Source organism: Garra rufa, chromosome 7 (assembly GCF_049309525.1).
Source record: "Garra rufa chromosome 7, GarRuf1.0, whole genome shotgun sequence".
Taxonomy (NCBI): Eukaryota; Metazoa; Chordata; class Actinopteri; order Cypriniformes; family Cyprinidae; genus Garra; species Garra rufa.
The window spans coordinates 6,309,492-6,327,080 of record NC_133367.1 but is presented as its reverse complement, the minus strand read 5'-3'; the positions used below and the strand labels follow the sequence as shown (position 1 = coordinate 6,327,080).

Sequence of the window (17,589 nt, the reverse complement as noted above, 5' to 3'; positions counted from 1 at the left end):
AAACCGATTTAGACCTAAAAGATTACATTTGCTTGCGCGAACTCATCCAGGACTTTTCACTGATTTCCCCTTACGGTGTATACTACGCCAGAGCGCGTACACGTGTAACGAGCCGGATGATAAGCTCGTGCTCGGCACAGTTGGACGTGGTTGTGTATCAAAGGTAAAAAATGATATAAATACTGTTCAGTTTCTCGCAAAAAACAATCATTTCGTGTCTTAGGACATTAATGTATCGTCACGAGCCGCAGGGTGTAATTTGGATTTGTCTGTGCATGGTTTTTTTTTTTTTTTTTACTTTTAAAGGTCTGGTGCCCATCCACTTCCATTATTTGGCTGGCAGTTTTTGTTAAAAATCTTCGTTTGTGTTCTGCTGTTTTGGGTGAACTATCCTTTTAATGAAAAACAGAAATACCTCGGTACACAAGGTAGCGCTGAGCAACTTCACGCTTCTGCCACTTGCTTGTCACACAGAAGAAGAAAGCCAGTATTTACATGCTTGTCAAAACCATTCACACACTGTGCATCACGTAAGCTTTCCCACTTATGTTTAACCTCCTCCAATACAACACACAAATTATGTCTATGTTCATAAGTTTGCAGGAAAAAGTTACAAGCTTATGTACATGAAAGAAAATTAAGTGAAATGAAACTCACCTTTGAATCCTATTTAATCTGCAATTCCACTCCATAACAACTCCCTCTTATCGAGATTTTTGTAGCCGCTGTTGCGTTTGACAGAAACACTGTTTTGTGCTTGAGCGCCACCAAGTCGTGTTTTACTGTAACTTCAGCAGCTCCGGGCACTTTCTTTAAAAATTTACGCTTTTCACTGATTCTTGAAAATTTGGCAAAAACATGTCCCAACAAGAAAAGTGCTCATTCTGTTGGAAATGAAGAACATTTTCATAAATCAAAAGAATTAAGATTATAATCAGAGGGTCAGTTGCACATATGTAAGCTTCTTTTATAGTTTTCTTTTAATTTTGTATTAATTTAATTATCAAATCTGGCCCATTGCCTACAAAATCACTTGTTCTCAGATAGGAGATAATCATTTCAGCTTGATTAAAAAAGCAAAAAGTAATCATTTAATTGAATAATAATTTTACTATATAAAAGAGTACATTGTACTATGTATCAAAAATGACAAACACTGTGTTTTGAATAATATTTACAATTATTTTTGGTTGTACAAAATGTGTCCCACATATGCGTCACCACCGTCAGATATTTATAAAAAGCAAAAAAATCAGGCAACTACAAGGTCAACTGCATTCCTGAGGACCACATTATCAAATCTTCAGCTCTCCTGCATGCTTCAAGATCAGCCAAGCTCCTGTAAATTTGCTATTTTCTCTTAAACTTGTTCATATTTTTGGACACTGCTACTGTGGCAACCATAACATGTCAACACCGTCTCTTTTGTATAAATAATATTAGATTTGATTATGACATAAATGTATACTTTTTAAAAACAAGTCTGAAGTAGCTAGCAAGAGAGTGGAAACAAGATGGCTAATGTGAACAACTAATGCATATCATGGGAAATAGTAGGTTTTTGTCACCACCGTCAGGTTTTCTGTCTGACGATGTTGAAATATTTGAAAAATATTTTATCACAGTGCTCAGGATTGTTATTTGTTGGACCAAATAGTTAAATAAAGTTGTTAAACAAGAAGCCGTTGACTTGAGTGGTATACAATTTGGAATTTTATGTTGTAATGTAGCCACTGTCACCACCGTCAGAGGGAGTTTTAATTTTTTTTTTTATAAATATGCATAGGGGCCTACAATATATTTCGTCAGTGCTGCTGAGTTATTAAAGTAATAGTCTCTTTTAATACAAAAATACATTTGTTAAATAAAAAAAAATTGTTTGATTTAAGCAAAAGGAAAACGTAAAACGCTAAAAAGTAAAACGCCTATTTTATGAAAAAAATACAAAATGGGGAGGTGACACCAGTACATTGCTGAAAATCTAAGACCTTGGTCTATAATAATATACATTCAGATGGTTTAATTAAACACATTTTTTTTTATTAAAATGTTATTAAATTTTATTTATTTTATTAAATTAAAATTTTATTGTTTTATCCAAATTCCCAAGAATCAGTGTTTTACGCCTGCCGTTTTGCAAACAACATAACAAATCCTAATTTAACCCCTGCATTCGCATTTTGATTGATGGATGCACCAGTTTTAGTTCTTGTAAGCCGCGCTTTGCTTATCCACTTCTCTTTTATTATTCCGATTCTGATGCAGGATTTTGAGGACAGTGGTAAAGACAGGAATGGATAAATGAGCTCAAAATATCAGAGAATAAATTACATTGAGAGTAAATAAGACAGCTGTGGTATTTGTCATTTAAACTTAAAAAAAAACAGTGTTATAAATGTTGAATAAGAGTTTAGAGAGACAGTAAATGATAAAGACTAAATTCATTAGTCAGGATAATATTTCCTTAAATGTAGGATTTAAAATACATAAATTATAACTTCATTTTTGACTGTACAATGATAAAAAATGTTAATTTCAGCTCTAAATATAAGGTAAAGTGTTGTTTTGTCTTTTTCAAACCCACTATCTTAATTATTCATCATAACCTACAGGCTAACTGAATGAAATCATTCAGTTTGAATTCATGGGCTATTGATGAAAGGAATGTAATGACATTTCTTCAAATAAAATAATTATTTTATTTAATAATTATTACCTTTCAGATTCATATGTTTGGCTTGGATTATTTTATATGACTTGTCTGTCATTATTCAACGAACCCTTCAAAGTTCACACATTTACAAGAACGAGGTGAATAGAGATGATTCTGCAGGAGAGGGAGAATAGGAAGAAACAGCACTGTTGTAGTTTGTGATCTGCCGTTAGAAGGAAGAAGAAAGCAGGTGTGTTTGTGCATTATATTCCTGTCCAGTTGGTGGCGGTAATGCAGTTGATCTGTTGTTAACTGGACTTTGATTTTCTCTAAGATGGAGTCGTATCATGTGACAAACATCAATCGTGAAGGATCGCACGTTTTTAACTGCGATCACAAACCGAAAGTGTTTTAAAGACTTCCGGATTCTGTATCTGCTGCTCAGGATCGTCTGAACTACTGCAAGTAAGTTTGATTACTTTAACGATTACAGTTATTTAGAATAATAATAAACGGATTTCATAGCTATATATCAGCGTGTTTTGTTAAGTTATAACTTATGTCGCCAAAGTAACAAACGACCGGGAAGCAAAAAGTTATTAGTAACATAACCCAGTCAGCAAATTTCCTCTGGGCCGGATCTGGCCCATACCAACAGCTAAAGTGTGGCCCAGATAAGTTTAGGTTCCCCGGCCCAAAACTGGTCCACATCTTTTTACCCAGAACCGAACCAAAACAGTGCCATAACCCAACCTAAAATGAGCCAAATCATGAAAACAGATGTGGCTGTTATATGGATCTTATGTGGTATTCTTATATGGCTGAGTTCTGTAAAGGGCAATGGCCCCTATGTGGACCACATGTGGCTGATAGATCAAAAGCCATAATTTAACCGTATTTATGCCACACCTATTATTTATTTAAAATACACAGTAAATCTTAAACACGTATTAAACACAAAATTGATTCACAGACATTTTTAATATAATACAATTTTAATAACAGTCGTACAATACAGAACATAAAATGTGGTGTAAATGTCAAATGAGTAAATAAATGTACAAAAATAGATACTTTTAGTAAGTCTCACCAGCCTTTCTTTCACAATCTGTCAGGAAAAAGGAGAGAAAAAAGATTATTAGCATATCATAATTAATATTAGATATTATTTGAATATTAAAACAAGCCATGACATGAGTGCTCGCTGGTGGTAAAGGTAATCCTGTTTTATTAGCATTTTTCGACGGTATTCAAACTAATTGAGATTATGTGAGACGAAAGATACGTTAGTTTTTAAATCACGTTATAACTAGTAGAAAGGAGAAAGGATGATCGCATTCATGCGCTCTCCGCTTGTAACATTACTTACAGCTGTCTGTCACGTAACATCAAAGCGCGTCAAAAAGGCATTTATCGTTTAAATTTTCTGATATAATAGGCATAATTTTAAAGATGAGACTTATCGAAAATAACAAAACCCAAATCTTATCATGATTTCTGGACAGCAGGTATGTATAGTGACGTTTTATTCATGCATATGAATTCAGCACATGATCGTGGTCAAAACGAAACTGTGTTTGTTCGGTACACATACCTAAGCACACATTTTTTTTCTGTACGAATAAGCGTACCATTACATCCCTAGAAAACATTTAAAACATCAAAACTGCACTTACCTGAATAAGAGTGTGTCTGGGCAAAGGCTGTTGTAGACTCAGGAGCAGAGCGGGAAATAACGGACATATATTTTCAAATTTTCAGTAATCCACCAATAGGAATACAGGAAGAATGAATGAATGGGCTGACATTTGGACTGCCACAAACCAGCCACACATGACTATAGCAGGTTATGTGTGTTTTTCCGAATAAAAGCCAAATGTTAACCATAAGTTAACATATTTCAGGATGTGCCATAGCCTAGCCAAATATGGCTCTTGTCTGTGTACTGTCATATGGGCCATATACCTTAATACAAAAAGTCACCCAAATGAAAATTCCCTCCAATTCTAAAGCCATGGCAAAACATATATGGTACAAGTTTGGCCCATATGTGCTCAGCCATGCCATACCTAGGCCAAACGTGACAGCTTTCAGCCACATTTGGCCCAAACGTTCTTGCTATCTGGGAACCGTTTAAAGACGACGCATGTTAAAACATTTTATGTCTGTAATAATGTAGTATTAAGAATAATTCTAAAAGAGTTATTTATTTCCCCTTTTTCCATGTTAAGTCGCGAGACCGAAAGTATTCTGTGGTCAAATCAAATCTGTCCTTCTGGATATAGAGGTCGAAAAACCCGAGTAACAAATAAATGTTCTTTTAAACTTCTTAATATTCCGAAAGTTGCTGCATAGTAATGTTCATGTAACTAAAGCCATCTGTTGTGAGTGATCTGAATGATCTGAATAGATTATGACACTTATTACATGCTGTTTATATTAATTGTTTGATAACTCCGATAAGTTAATAAGTTATTTTTCATTTATTCCTCTGAACTATCCTGATACTGATCTCAGAGACACATTGTCATGTTCAGGTCATGATGAGATCGTCTTCAGAGACACAAAGATCCCAGTGTTGAGCAGTTTATCTGCAGTATGTCAGAGGAGCGAGGAAAGGACTCTCCGTCTGAGATGAGTCTCTCACGCAAACACAGGTAAGACTGAGTCTGTTTTCAGAGAAGGATCACTTTTCAACAAGCGGTGTTTTCTCTCACAATTGCTTTGCAAAACAAATTAGAACTTTCTGTGTTTTGAGATTGTCACAGGTTAGAAACAGCTTGAAACAGTTAAATATGTTTGATTAGTCATATATGTTAAGTCCTGTATAACCACAGAATTAAAATGTTTTACATTTTTGTTTCAGGTTGCACATTTAGTCGATGGAAAATGTAAATAATATGGTAACTTAAACAAGTCAAAATAATCATGGCTAACTGAAGTATCTTTTGCTGTACAGTGTTCTTTCTGTCTGAGTGTACTTAATTTTCTACATTGCTGCTTAAAAGCTGTTGCTGTTCATCTTTTTTAAGTGTCACTTTGAGTTTATACCACACAGGTTAGCAGTGCTGGCCCATAGGGTTGTGGGGCCCTATTATTCCATTAATGTAGAAATATTTAAACAGATTAAAAAAAAAAATAGAAGTGCAGGTGAGCTTGAAAAATGTAAATAAATTGATATACATGAAACACAAATAAGTTTGGAAAGAGGGGGAAACCTGTGTTTTTTTGGCATGGAGGATGGGGTATAGATAATTATTCAGGCCCAGTCCTTCGGGTGCTAGAGGATGCAGAAACAGTTTTGTATTTGTTTTCGTGCTCTGCGGAGTAGCCAATCACAGTCATATCTGCTCATTTCTTTAACGCAGTGGCCAGTCAGATGCTTTTAAGTTAGAATCAGAGTCTGTATGTTTTTATATCTTGACTCATACCCCTAAAAAGGGTGACGTATACCTTGAGATACAAACATTCAGAGACCGATTACAACAAACGTAAGCATTAAAAAGCATTAAAATGGCACTATATGCAGTGCAATTCTGCAAGATCAAATGGTTTAAAATAACACAACAGCTCATTAACATTCACTACCTTTAAAACTCTGGATGCAGTCAGACTGTAAATGCATGGTAATTGTCATCAAAACAGAGTGTTTCCTTCATAATTCCACATAACAGTACGTTTTTATCTTTTACAGCAATAGTCTTGATCTTACAAAACACTGACATCCTACATGCTACATCTGTACAGATGATTAAGCGATGCTTTTGTATTCAAATGATTTCTAAAACATGAAAAAGTATACCAAACACAGAACTGCACCCTGCCTCTACACATTTAAGGCAAAGATTCTTTCCAGAAACAAAACCATGACTGATCTGCAGTGCCTAACTGTGCGTTCACACCGCCACCGGCGAGAACGTCAAAGTGGCCGGAAGTCATTCATTTTCAATGTGAGCCGGCGTCGAGAAGCGGCGAGAGCGTCACTGCACGTTTTGGGCGGCGTGGGCATCGGGTAGAGTTGAAGTCAGGTCAACTTTATGGTAATGAGCTATGACGCGGCTCGGCGGCAACCAATCGGAATGTAGAAGTTCACCGCTGAGAGGTTTCCAATGAACGCAGTCCTGTAAACTTGGTTCCGGCCACATTAGTTCCCAAGGAAAATGGAGGAGAAGTTAATTATTGCTGTGGCGGATTTCCCCGTAATCTTCGACGTGTCACTGTTTTTAAGTTTTCACTTAACCATGAACACAAAAGCCACACCACACAAATGACTTTTAATTGGTTTATTTCGTTAGCAAACATGTAACTACAATTAAATTCAATTTCTCATTTTCATGTTTAAAATATTTAATGAGGTTAATTTACACCCTACTTGTGGTCAGTCTGCACAAGATCGACATGCTTGTTTGTTTTGCGGCTGCTTTAAATACAAGACCAAGCGTTCGATCGTCAGAGAGTCAAGGAATCTTTCTACAGCGTTGCTTGCAGGGCGGCCAGAGCGAATTTTGACGCTCTCGCCGGCGGCGGTGTGAACGCACAGTTAGAAGCAATTTTGAACCATATAACTCAGCCTGACAAACAAAACATTTCATGAGGGCAGACAAACTTAAAGCACCTAGTTAAGCAGCCTTGCTATAACCTCAGCAACACAAGGACTCTTTTACTTTGCTAACATCTGTGTTGTACACAGTGGTCTGAATGAAAGTGTACATGTTGTGTAGCATTCTGTTATAAGAAGAAAAAACAAAAACAAAGTGTGCCTTAAACAACTCAAAGGCATTACGTGAAGAGGTTGACTTGCACGGAATGGCGTGCTGATCAAGAACAAAGTACTGGTGAACTGAATTCTTCTGAGGTCCCACGGCCAGGAGGGCTGAGCAATAGCTGTGATTTTATGATTTCAATGTTTGTTCCACTCTGAGAAAACCAAGCAAATTGAAGAGAACTATTACTAATATGTTAAATATAAAACAGAAAAATATATATAAAAAGAAAAGAAAAAGAAAAAAACTACTTGTAGACAACAAGGTGTTTTTCTGCTTGAGAAGCAGACACTTTTCCTGGTCTTTTCCAGCCTTGGGAACAGATGCAACAGAAGTATTATAGAAAAGAGGTCACTGTCCCAACCTATTTAAACATATGTTTTGTTAGCAAAATTTGATCAATAATGCAAACTGGAAGTGAAATTAAAGAAAAATTAAGAAAAAAAAAAATAATTATGGGGACTAAATCTTTTACTTCCAGAACACAAATTTAAACTCCCATCTCATTTTCTTCTCCAACTTCAAAATTGTCCTACATTGCTGCAGAAGTACCGACCCAGTGTTTACAAAGTGAACATGCAAAGAAGATCAAACGCCCTTTACAAAAAAAGGTAAAACAGCGATGTAGAGCGATTTTGAAGTTGGAGAAGAAAATGAGATACATTGACATACCCCAACTGCCATGAACCGGAGTACACAGAGTTCACACAGAGCTCACACAGAGCTAGACAAGATAAGCATTTGAGGTTAATAAATTGTCAATTTTTTTTATTCCTAATTAATGTTTAAAGTATAAAATGAATTAATCTTACCAAAATTAAAACCCTCTTCTAAATCACCATCACTAGATTCAGCTGCTAGCATTAGTTTTTCATAATCACAGATGCTTGGCAGTTTTTTGCACTGCTGAATCGCTTTTTTCTTGATTGCAGTGGTGCACTTCTCCAGTAGCTTATCTAACACTCCTTCTCCAAACATCAGAACAAAGTCTTGCACAATCTAAGAAGAGGCAGAAAAGGATGACCCAAAATATTTGTTCTAAGTACCAGACAAATCATTATGGATATAAACCCATGCAGATCTTAAATAAAGTTATATTTAGACAGCAGTATGATTTACTGTATTGTTAAATTGTTAAAAGTATGATTATAAATTGATTATAATTATAAGATATACAAGATAAACTTCAGTCACAGAAATATCAAATTCATGTTGTTGTTTTTTTTTTTTTTTATAAATGTATGATTTTTAACAGTCTGATTCATCAAAAACCTTCACATTCTCAGGTACAGCTGGGACACCAAACTTTAAAAATCCTTAAAAAACATAAGCAATTTTATGAGAAAGAATATATGCCTTTTTTACATAACAATGATGAACTTAATATAACATCCATAGACATAGACATCCATCAAGTAACATAAATGTAAAAAAAAAAAAAATCATAAAAATTCCTAAAATAATATAATGAAAGTATAGTTGGTTCTTTTTTTTTTACCAGCAGACAAAAAAATGTATATTTTAGTAAATACTTACAGTGTGTTTAACTTTTCATTTAGTACTACCATTCAGTTTCTGACCCAAGTTGCCTAAAATAGAGAATTTAAAACACGACAATAATAATATGTTAATTGTGCAATATGTGTGCTATGCCATGTCAATTATACTGCTACACTCAGTTTCATTTTCAAGATTAAAGCGCATTTTCAAATATACAGCGTTTAAACACGTCACTTCTTACAAACAGGTTGAAGTTCAAAAACCAAATGCAATGATGGCGATCGAATAAAAATCCTCACAGAATTTGTTAAATGTCATTGGACGCATTAAATCTGTGAGCTGAACAGTTGCAAATATATCGTTTATATAACATTACATCGGATTATATACGTTATTATATAGGGATGCACCGATACACAGCCGTTGTTTACCGACGAGCTGCGCAAATCAATGTTCATTATCAGTGTGAATGTGCGCAGCTCGTCAGTGAACAACGGCTGTGTGTAGTATATACGGCTCAACGTGAAATCACGCACCTGATGGCATTTACCGCTGATTACAGAACCGGCTTTACTGACAAAACGCGCAAGTGATCGGCCGATACGGATTTGGTGCATCCCTATTATTATATTATTATCATATTTATTCGGACTGTGTCTAACATCATAATACATGCTCAAAAATCAACAAAACCTACATCACTGCTGATGTATGTAAATGTTTAACGTGTAATTTATGTTATATGATACAAACAAACAAATTAAATTCAATTGTTGGCATCATTTAAGCGTTAGCATTAACGTACATTGTGACGAAAAACAACATGACCTTGCCACGAAGTTAAATATTTGGAAAATAACACAAATTGCATCAAAATACAACCTATGCAGTATTTTAGCACATTTGTTCACATAAAGTATTAAAAGTGTGTTTTAGTACGTTACTTAAAAGAGCTTACCTGTCGGTTGGAGCAAAAAGAAAATGGCGACCAGAAAACTTCTGTCCTGTTCAGATCTTCGCAGGAGGTAGATTGAGGGGCGGAGCCTAAGGGGCCGTTCACATGTAGCGTCTTTTGCGCGCTCAAATTTGTTATTTCAAATGTAGACCTGCGGCTTGCGCGCACTTAATTGAAGCGGCGCCGCATCGAGATAAAAACATCTCAACTTTTCAGAATGCAGCAAGCGCACCGCAGGTCATGTGACATGAACCAACCAATCAGCTTCCTCACGTTTTTCCGTTAAATTGAAACCTCTGTAGAAACATGGAGCAGCTCATCATTGTGGTCCATGGATTTCCTGAACTTTATGATTTGTCAAGCCCCCATTATTTTGACGCTAATAGAAGAAACAATGCATGGAGACGCATAGGTTTGGAGCTAGAGCGCAGCTGATGGTTGCTTAGAAACGGTAGACGTTTCCGGAGCGCAAGGGCCCGAGCGCTTTGTTGATAAGGAAGAAAGCGGCGCTCCTAGCGTTTTCCACGCGTTTTAGGCGCGGCATGTGAACGGCCCCGAACAGAGTAAAATTAACAACGCAGAATTTAACTCTGATAATTTTCACCAACACTAGGGGGGTATCTTTCACTATTTGTTGTTAAGTTTACTCCTAAAGAATAAAACTAGAATAACACTGCTTGATTACCACTGCTGATTTTACTGCGTAGGCTGTTATTAGTATGTGGGCTATAATACGTTGTATATAACTCTGTATCATGCGTGAAAAATTCGGTCTCAATTTGCATTTTGAATATTGAAAGAGTAGCCTACTTTGAGTATGGCTGCATTTATTGTCTACATGACTAAGAAAGAACTGTGTTGTTTATTTTTTGTTATTTATACTGTAGATTGTTTAAAAATGCAGTGGTTGCCTGTAATTTAAATGGCTGTACCTATAATAGAGAAAATAAACATCTTGTTCATATACTAATATTTAAAATTTTTGTTTAATAATATTTATTTTTATAAAAAAAAAACAGGCAAGCAAAATATTTTGTTTAAACAATGCTCTTAAGTGTATGTTTACATGTAAATAAAAAGTAATGTTTGAAAGCAGTTAATTTTTATGTTTGCAGGTCTATGGTAACAGCAAACCAGAAATCAGAATATCTCCTGAGGTTTTTAAAAAAAGCTAATAATAATAATAATAAAGCATATATTCTATAGGGAAATGTCATATCACAAGAAATATCGTTATCGCAATATTAAATATTGCATATTGCATATTTTACCAATATCGTGCAGCCCTAATCTCAATGGCAGTCAGAGACAATATACTTGGTCCCATACTCAAGATAATGTTTTATCTCTTGCGAGATTAGACGTTAAGAGATATGAAAACATCAATTGGCGACATCAATAATAAAGCTTCAAGAATTTGTTTAATTAACTGGGGAGAATAGCTGTTTGAAAGCTTTCAATTAAAAAGGTTTCAACAAATTGATCAAATGGATGCGCCAACAATTTTTTTTTTCTATTTTTCTATTTAGAAAAATAGAATGATCAGAAAAGATTAATCCATGCATTACGTTCTGAAGTTGGCACTTTATTAACTGACCCCACTGATATTAGAAAAAGGGCTGTTTGTTTGTGTGCAAAACTGTACAAATGTGATTGTGACTCAGAGCCTGCTGTTGGCAATGGTTTTCTGGAAAACCTGTCATGGGTGTCTGAAGAAGACAACCGGAAACTCAACAAGGCCTTGTGCTTAGAGGAATTGTATGAAGCCCTGATGGGTATGGAGTCTGGAAAGGCTCTGTTGACTTTTATAAGTCATTCTGGACAGTGTTGGGGAGGACTTGTTCGCGGTGCTTAATGAAAGTTTGGCCGAAGGGCGGCTGCTGTTGAGCTGCCGCAGAGCAGTCCTTACACTCTTACCAAAAAAAGGAAACTTGTCTGAGTTCAAAAATTGGCGGCCTGTGCCCCTTTTATGTACAGACTACAAATCATTCACCCGGTCCAGAGCTATTGTGTGTCTGGTAGGTCTATTTTTGATAATATTTCTTTATTGCAGGAGTTTTTATGTCTCCAAAATATAGGATCTAGATTGTGCTCTGATTTCTTTAGAACAAGAGTAGGCATTTGATCACGTTGAACCTATTTACTTGTGGAAAACATTAGAATTGTTTGGTTTTTGCCAAGATTTGTACTTGTACACTGATGTTGAGAATCTGCTGAAGGTTAACAGTGGTTTATGCACTCCTTTCAAAGTTGAAAGAGGTGTCAGACAAAGATGTTCCTTGTCAGGAATGCTCTATTCAATAGCCATATAACCGTTACTACAGCAGATAAGGAGTAATCTGAGTGGTGTACAAATATCTGGTTCTTATCGTAATGTTAATTTATCAGCTTATGCTGATGATATGATTGTAATGGTCAAATGCCAAAAGGATATAGATATTTAAATGAAATTACTTAATGATTTTAAAGGTTTATCCTCTGCTAAGGGGAAGAAAAGTGAAGGTGTGGTGTGTGGAAATTGGAGGAAAGGAAGGTTCAAATTTCCTGAAGGCTTACACTGGAACGCAGAAGGTTTTAAATATTTAGAAATTTTGGGTGGTGTTATTGACAAACTTAAAGGGCGTTTGGCTAAGTGGAAATGTCCTACAATGGGCACATTTTAATTATTAATAATTTGGTTGCTTCATCTCTATGACATAAGCAAGCCTGTATTGATCCACCTCCAAAATTTTTATCAGATGTACAAGCTTTATTAGTAGATTTTTTTTGGGATAAGTTACACTGGGTCTCTCAGCGTGTTTTATATTTGTGCAAAGAGGAATGTGGCCAGGGGTTAGTAAACTTGCAGAGCAGGACAGCAGCCTTTCATCTGCAATTTATATAGAAATTTCTGACTGGATCAACTCGTTTCAGCTGGAGAGTTTGGGTGGTTTTCAGCTGGACAGAGCTCTTTTCTTGATGGACCCTTTAAAACTGGACTTTGCCAATGTCCCAGCGTTTGATCGCAACCTGTTTTAAAAGAGAAACAGTCTTCCATGCTTTTATGGAGTGTTCCAGGTTAAGTCTTTTATTCTGTGTAGTAAGGAGCTTTTTTGCCTGTTTTGATGAAACCTTTTTGATAGAAACTTTCATTTTAGGTGGTAAATATGTAAAAAGGAAATGTCATAAATGTCAATTACTGAATTTTAATTGTGGGTCAAGCTAAATTAGCAGTGTACATGAGCAGAAAAAACATGCTTGAACAGATAGCTGGACAGAATTGTTTTCTTCTCTTGTGAAAGACAGAATTTTAATAGATTTTAATTTCTACAAGTCAGTAAATGATCTTGCCTGTTTTGAATTGAAATGGTGTGACAAAGGAGCAGTGTGCTCTGTTTTTATGGAAGGGGGGAAAGGAGGTGAAGTGAGGCCAAGTATGGTGACCCATACTAGGAATTTGTGCTGTGCATTTAACCCATCTAAGTGCACACACACACAGTAGTGAACACACACCCGGAGCAGTGGGCGGCGCCCGGGGAGCAGTTGGGGTTTCGATGCCTTGCTTAAGGGACTCACCTCAGTCATGTACATTCACTCCCCCCACCTACAATCCCTACCGGACCTGAGACTCGAACCTGCAACCTTTGGGTTACAAGTCCGACTCTCTAACCATTAGACCACAGAGAATTGTTGAAGGAGAATTGTTTTATTTTTTAATCTTGGTCAAATTGAACAGCAGATTGTTTTCACAACCCAGTGCTGATCACTGGCAGTTTATCTGCAGTATGTTAGAAGAAGCGAGGAAAGGACTTTACGTCTGAGATGAGTCTCTCACAGAAACAGGAGTCTGTTTTCAGAGAATCATTTTAAACACTGTTGGAGTTTCAGATGTTTGCTGTTAAAAAAAAAAAAATCAACAGACATCTTTTATTTTTTACAAACGCTTTGCAGAACTTCAGAGCTATATAACTTCCTAATTAAAAAATAAAATAAAAAAATATTTAAAAAGTAGCCAATAAATAATAAACATCTGAGAACAAAAAATCTGAATCATAATCTTCTGCGCAGTGATTTATTTTATCTAACAAAGAACACCTAAAATGCCTTGACTGAAGTCCAAATATTACTCTGTGAAAAATTAGCGTAATTCTGTCCCAAGGTATACACAAAGAGAGGACGAGGCCTCAGTGAGTTGTAGTGTTGTCGTCATGTTGTGGAGACGCTGTGTGTTTGGATGCGAAAGCAAACCAGCTTTGTTTGGAATCAATGGTTAAGATTTATTTATCAGGCTTTAAGGGTGTACTCACACTAGGCAGTTTGAACCGTGCCCGAGTGCGTTTGACCACCAAAGCGCGGTTCGTTTGACTAGTGTGAGTGCTCCGAACCGTGCCCGGGCGCGGCTCGATTAGCCGTCCCTGGCCCGCTTGGAAGAGGTGGGCCAGAGCACGGTTCAGTTGGACTCGGGCGCGGTTCGCATGCAGTGTGAGCGCTTACCGCGCTGGAGCACGGAACAGGACGCGTGATGTCGCGTTTTTGCGAGGTAATCAGCGTTTTTATAGTCCATAATCAGAGCTGCAAAGTCCTTGCTGCACTTCAGCTGGTAATTAAAAACCTCCTCGTACGAACAGCAAGATTGCGCGGAAATTTTCGTGCCACAAAGGCGAAAGACCTGTTTAATAATAGGCTGTGAGAGGGCTGTGGACCACCGCGGACCAAACGATTTAAAATAATTATCCACAAAGTAAACTATTTCGCGTTCAGCGCGAGCGTTGCTCTTCCCGTTTATCCTGAAACCATCGCAACATAATGACGTAAGCGTGCTCCGGCACGAATGCTGAAACCCTATGTGAGTGCAGGCCAGAGGGGGAGTGGGGAGGGGGGACAATCGTACCCGAGCCCGGTTCACAGCAACCGTGCCTAGTGTGAGTACACCCTAAGGAGCTGCAGTTCATACACACCTGAGCTATACACACCTAAATAAATTGTAAATAAAATACAATAAACCACACCTAAATAAAATGTAAATGAAATACAATAAACCACACCTAAATAAATGTATTTTATGTTGGCACTTCAGGACATAAGGTTGTTACAGTGAAGAAGAAAAATTATAACTTTATAAGATTGTATCTGAAAGGTAAGAGAGTTGCAAAAAAAGTTTACCAGTGTGAAACTATTAGCTTAGACTTGGACTCAGGGTGAAATGGATATGAACATTATTATGATGACATTGTTACTGTTATTGTTACACCCAATAAACAAAGCAAATACCTTTATAGCGTCATATGGTCCCTTTAATTGAAATATGCTAACAGAACTGTGTAGCCCTGACATTTCTCAACAAGGAAAATGTTGTTCAATTAGATCAGAAATGCTTTACAGAAATTGTTAAACAAATGTGAGTCTGTAAACAAGAATGACTGCTATCTTTAAAACTCTGCAAGCATTTCTGTGAAGGATTAGAGAGAATGAGTGCCAATATAAAACACAGATGAACGTCCTGTAGTAAAGTTTCATTTCTGTCTGTGTCATTAGTGTAAGATCAGGCTCACATGTGTCCAGCTCTGTGTCTGTGAAGAGTGACCGCTCAAAGGAAGCTGACCTGCCAAACTTCAGCGAAGTAACAGCATCACAAACCAAATGGTATTTGATGTGTTTCTTATTTTTATTCACCTGTAGACTGTATCAGTGAATAATTAACATGAAACTTTGTTTAAAAAGTTATCAAAATATTGTTTTCTCTTTGCTAAAAATATTGTCAAGATATTTTACTCATATTTACCCATGAAATGCAGTATTTTGATTTATTCTATTCAGCAACAGGCTTCAGAAGGAAACCTCAGATCCAGATTTCCACACTAACAGGAACCACAAGGACTTTACAAACAGTTTCCTGCAGATCTTCCAGGTACAAAAAAAAAAAAAACACAACAAACAAATGTTATTAGATAGGAGTGTGAGAGAAATGTTATTTCTCTGTTTTAATAAGAAAGAATGTATTATTGAAACTGACAGCTAATTAATGTTTGTCTCAAATGGATAATAGTTTTGACCAAATGTGACCCTGGACCACAAAACCAGTCATAAGGTTAAATTTTACAAAACTGAGATGTATATAGAATATGAAAGCTCAGTAAATAAGCTTTCTATTGATGTATGGTTTGTTAGGATAGGACAAGATTAGGCCAAGATACATCTATTCGAATATCTGGAATCTGAGGGTGCAAAAAAAATCCAAATCCTGAGAAAATCACCTTTAAAGTTGTCCAAATTAGGTTCTTAGCAATGCATATTACTAATCAAAAATTACATTTTGGTAGGTTTACAGTAGGAATTTTACAAAAAATGTTCATGGAACATGATCTTAACTTAATTTCCTAATGATTTTTGGCATAAAAGAAAAATCAATAATTTTGACCCATGCAATGTATTTTTGGCTATTGCAACAAACATACCCCAGCGACTTAAGACTGGTTTTGTGGTCCAGGGTCACATAATATGGAAGAAGATTTTGTTTTTCTTTCATTTATTTTTGCCTTGCTTTGTAGGACATTGAGAGTAAAATAATCTCATTTCTAAAGAAAGAACTGGACAAGTTTCAGAAAATATTACAAAAAGAGGACTTGCAATACATTGTGAAGGATTTCAATGAGAACAGATGCATTATCAAAGAAGCAGCTCTTGATCTCACTCTCTACTTCCTGAGAGAGATGAAGCAAGATGATGCTGCTGATACTCTAGAAGGTAAGAGACTTGTGACAATTTGTCAGACTGTCACTTATAAATGTAGGAGAGAAAATAAGATTAAAATATTCTGAATTTTTGTTTTTGTTTAGATGAGCTGTTCTTCATTCATCAGCTAAAGTGTAGCCTAAAGAAGAAGTATCAATGTGTTTTTGAAGGAATTGCAAAGCAAGGTGACTCTACACTTCTGAATAACATCTACACAGATCTCTATATCACTCAGGGTTGTAGTGATCATGTCAATACTGAACATGAGGTAAGACAGATTGAAGTTACTTCCAGGCGTCATGAATCTCAGGAGATACAGGTTGAGTGCAAACATTTGTTTGAAGCACCTGAACAAGACAAGCAGATCAGAACTGTACTGACAAAAGGAGTTGCTGGCATCGGAAAATCAGTCTCTGTGCAAAAGTTTGTTCTTGATTGGGCCGAAGGAAAAGAAAATCAAGATATCAGCTTCATATTTCCTCTTCCATTTAGAGAGATGAACTTAAAGGAGCAAGAAAAACAAAGTTTTATGGACCTTATAACTCAATTTTTCCCAGAGACAAAAGGACTGAACCTTACAAGAAGGAACCAAAAAGTCCTGTTCATTCTTGATGGTTTGGATGAATTTCGTCTTCCTTTAAACTTCAATGGTAATGAGATGTTTTCTGATATTTCATCATCAGTCTCTCTGGATGTTATCGTAACAAACCTCATCAAGGGAAATCTGCTTCCTTCTGCTCTCATCTGGATCACCACCAGACCAGCAGCTGCCAGTAAGATTCCTCCTGACTGTATCGACCGGCTGACAGAGATACGAGGATTCAATGATGTACAAAAGGAGGAGTACTTCAGAAAAAGAATCACAGATGAAAATATGGCCAAAGAAATCATTGATCATGTTAAACAATCAAAGAGTCTCTTTATCATGTGCCACATCCCAGTCTTCTGCTGGATTTCAGCCACTGTCCTCCAGAACATTTTGGAGGAGAAAAGAAATAATGATCTGA

The 17,589-nt window shown here is 36.4% G+C and overlaps 1 protein-coding gene across 1 annotated transcript in view; it reads left to right on the top strand.

The window, feature by feature from the left end:
* Positions 1-5,251: 5,251 nt before the first annotated feature.
* LOC141337870 (uncharacterized) overlaps positions 5,252-17,589 on the top strand; it is a 182,978-nt gene continuing 170,640 nt past the window's right edge. The window contains exons 1-5 of the mRNA XM_073843448.1: positions 5,252-5,310; positions 15,386-15,493; positions 15,668-15,758; positions 16,399-16,594; positions 16,687-17,589. The exon at positions 16,687-17,589 is cut by the window's right edge and continues 430 nt beyond it. Of these exons, the coding sequence (XP_073699549.1) occupies positions 5,252-5,310; positions 15,386-15,493; positions 15,668-15,758; positions 16,399-16,594; positions 16,687-17,589 (1,357 nt within the window). The remainder of the gene's footprint in view (positions 5,311-15,385; positions 15,494-15,667; positions 15,759-16,398; positions 16,595-16,686) is intronic.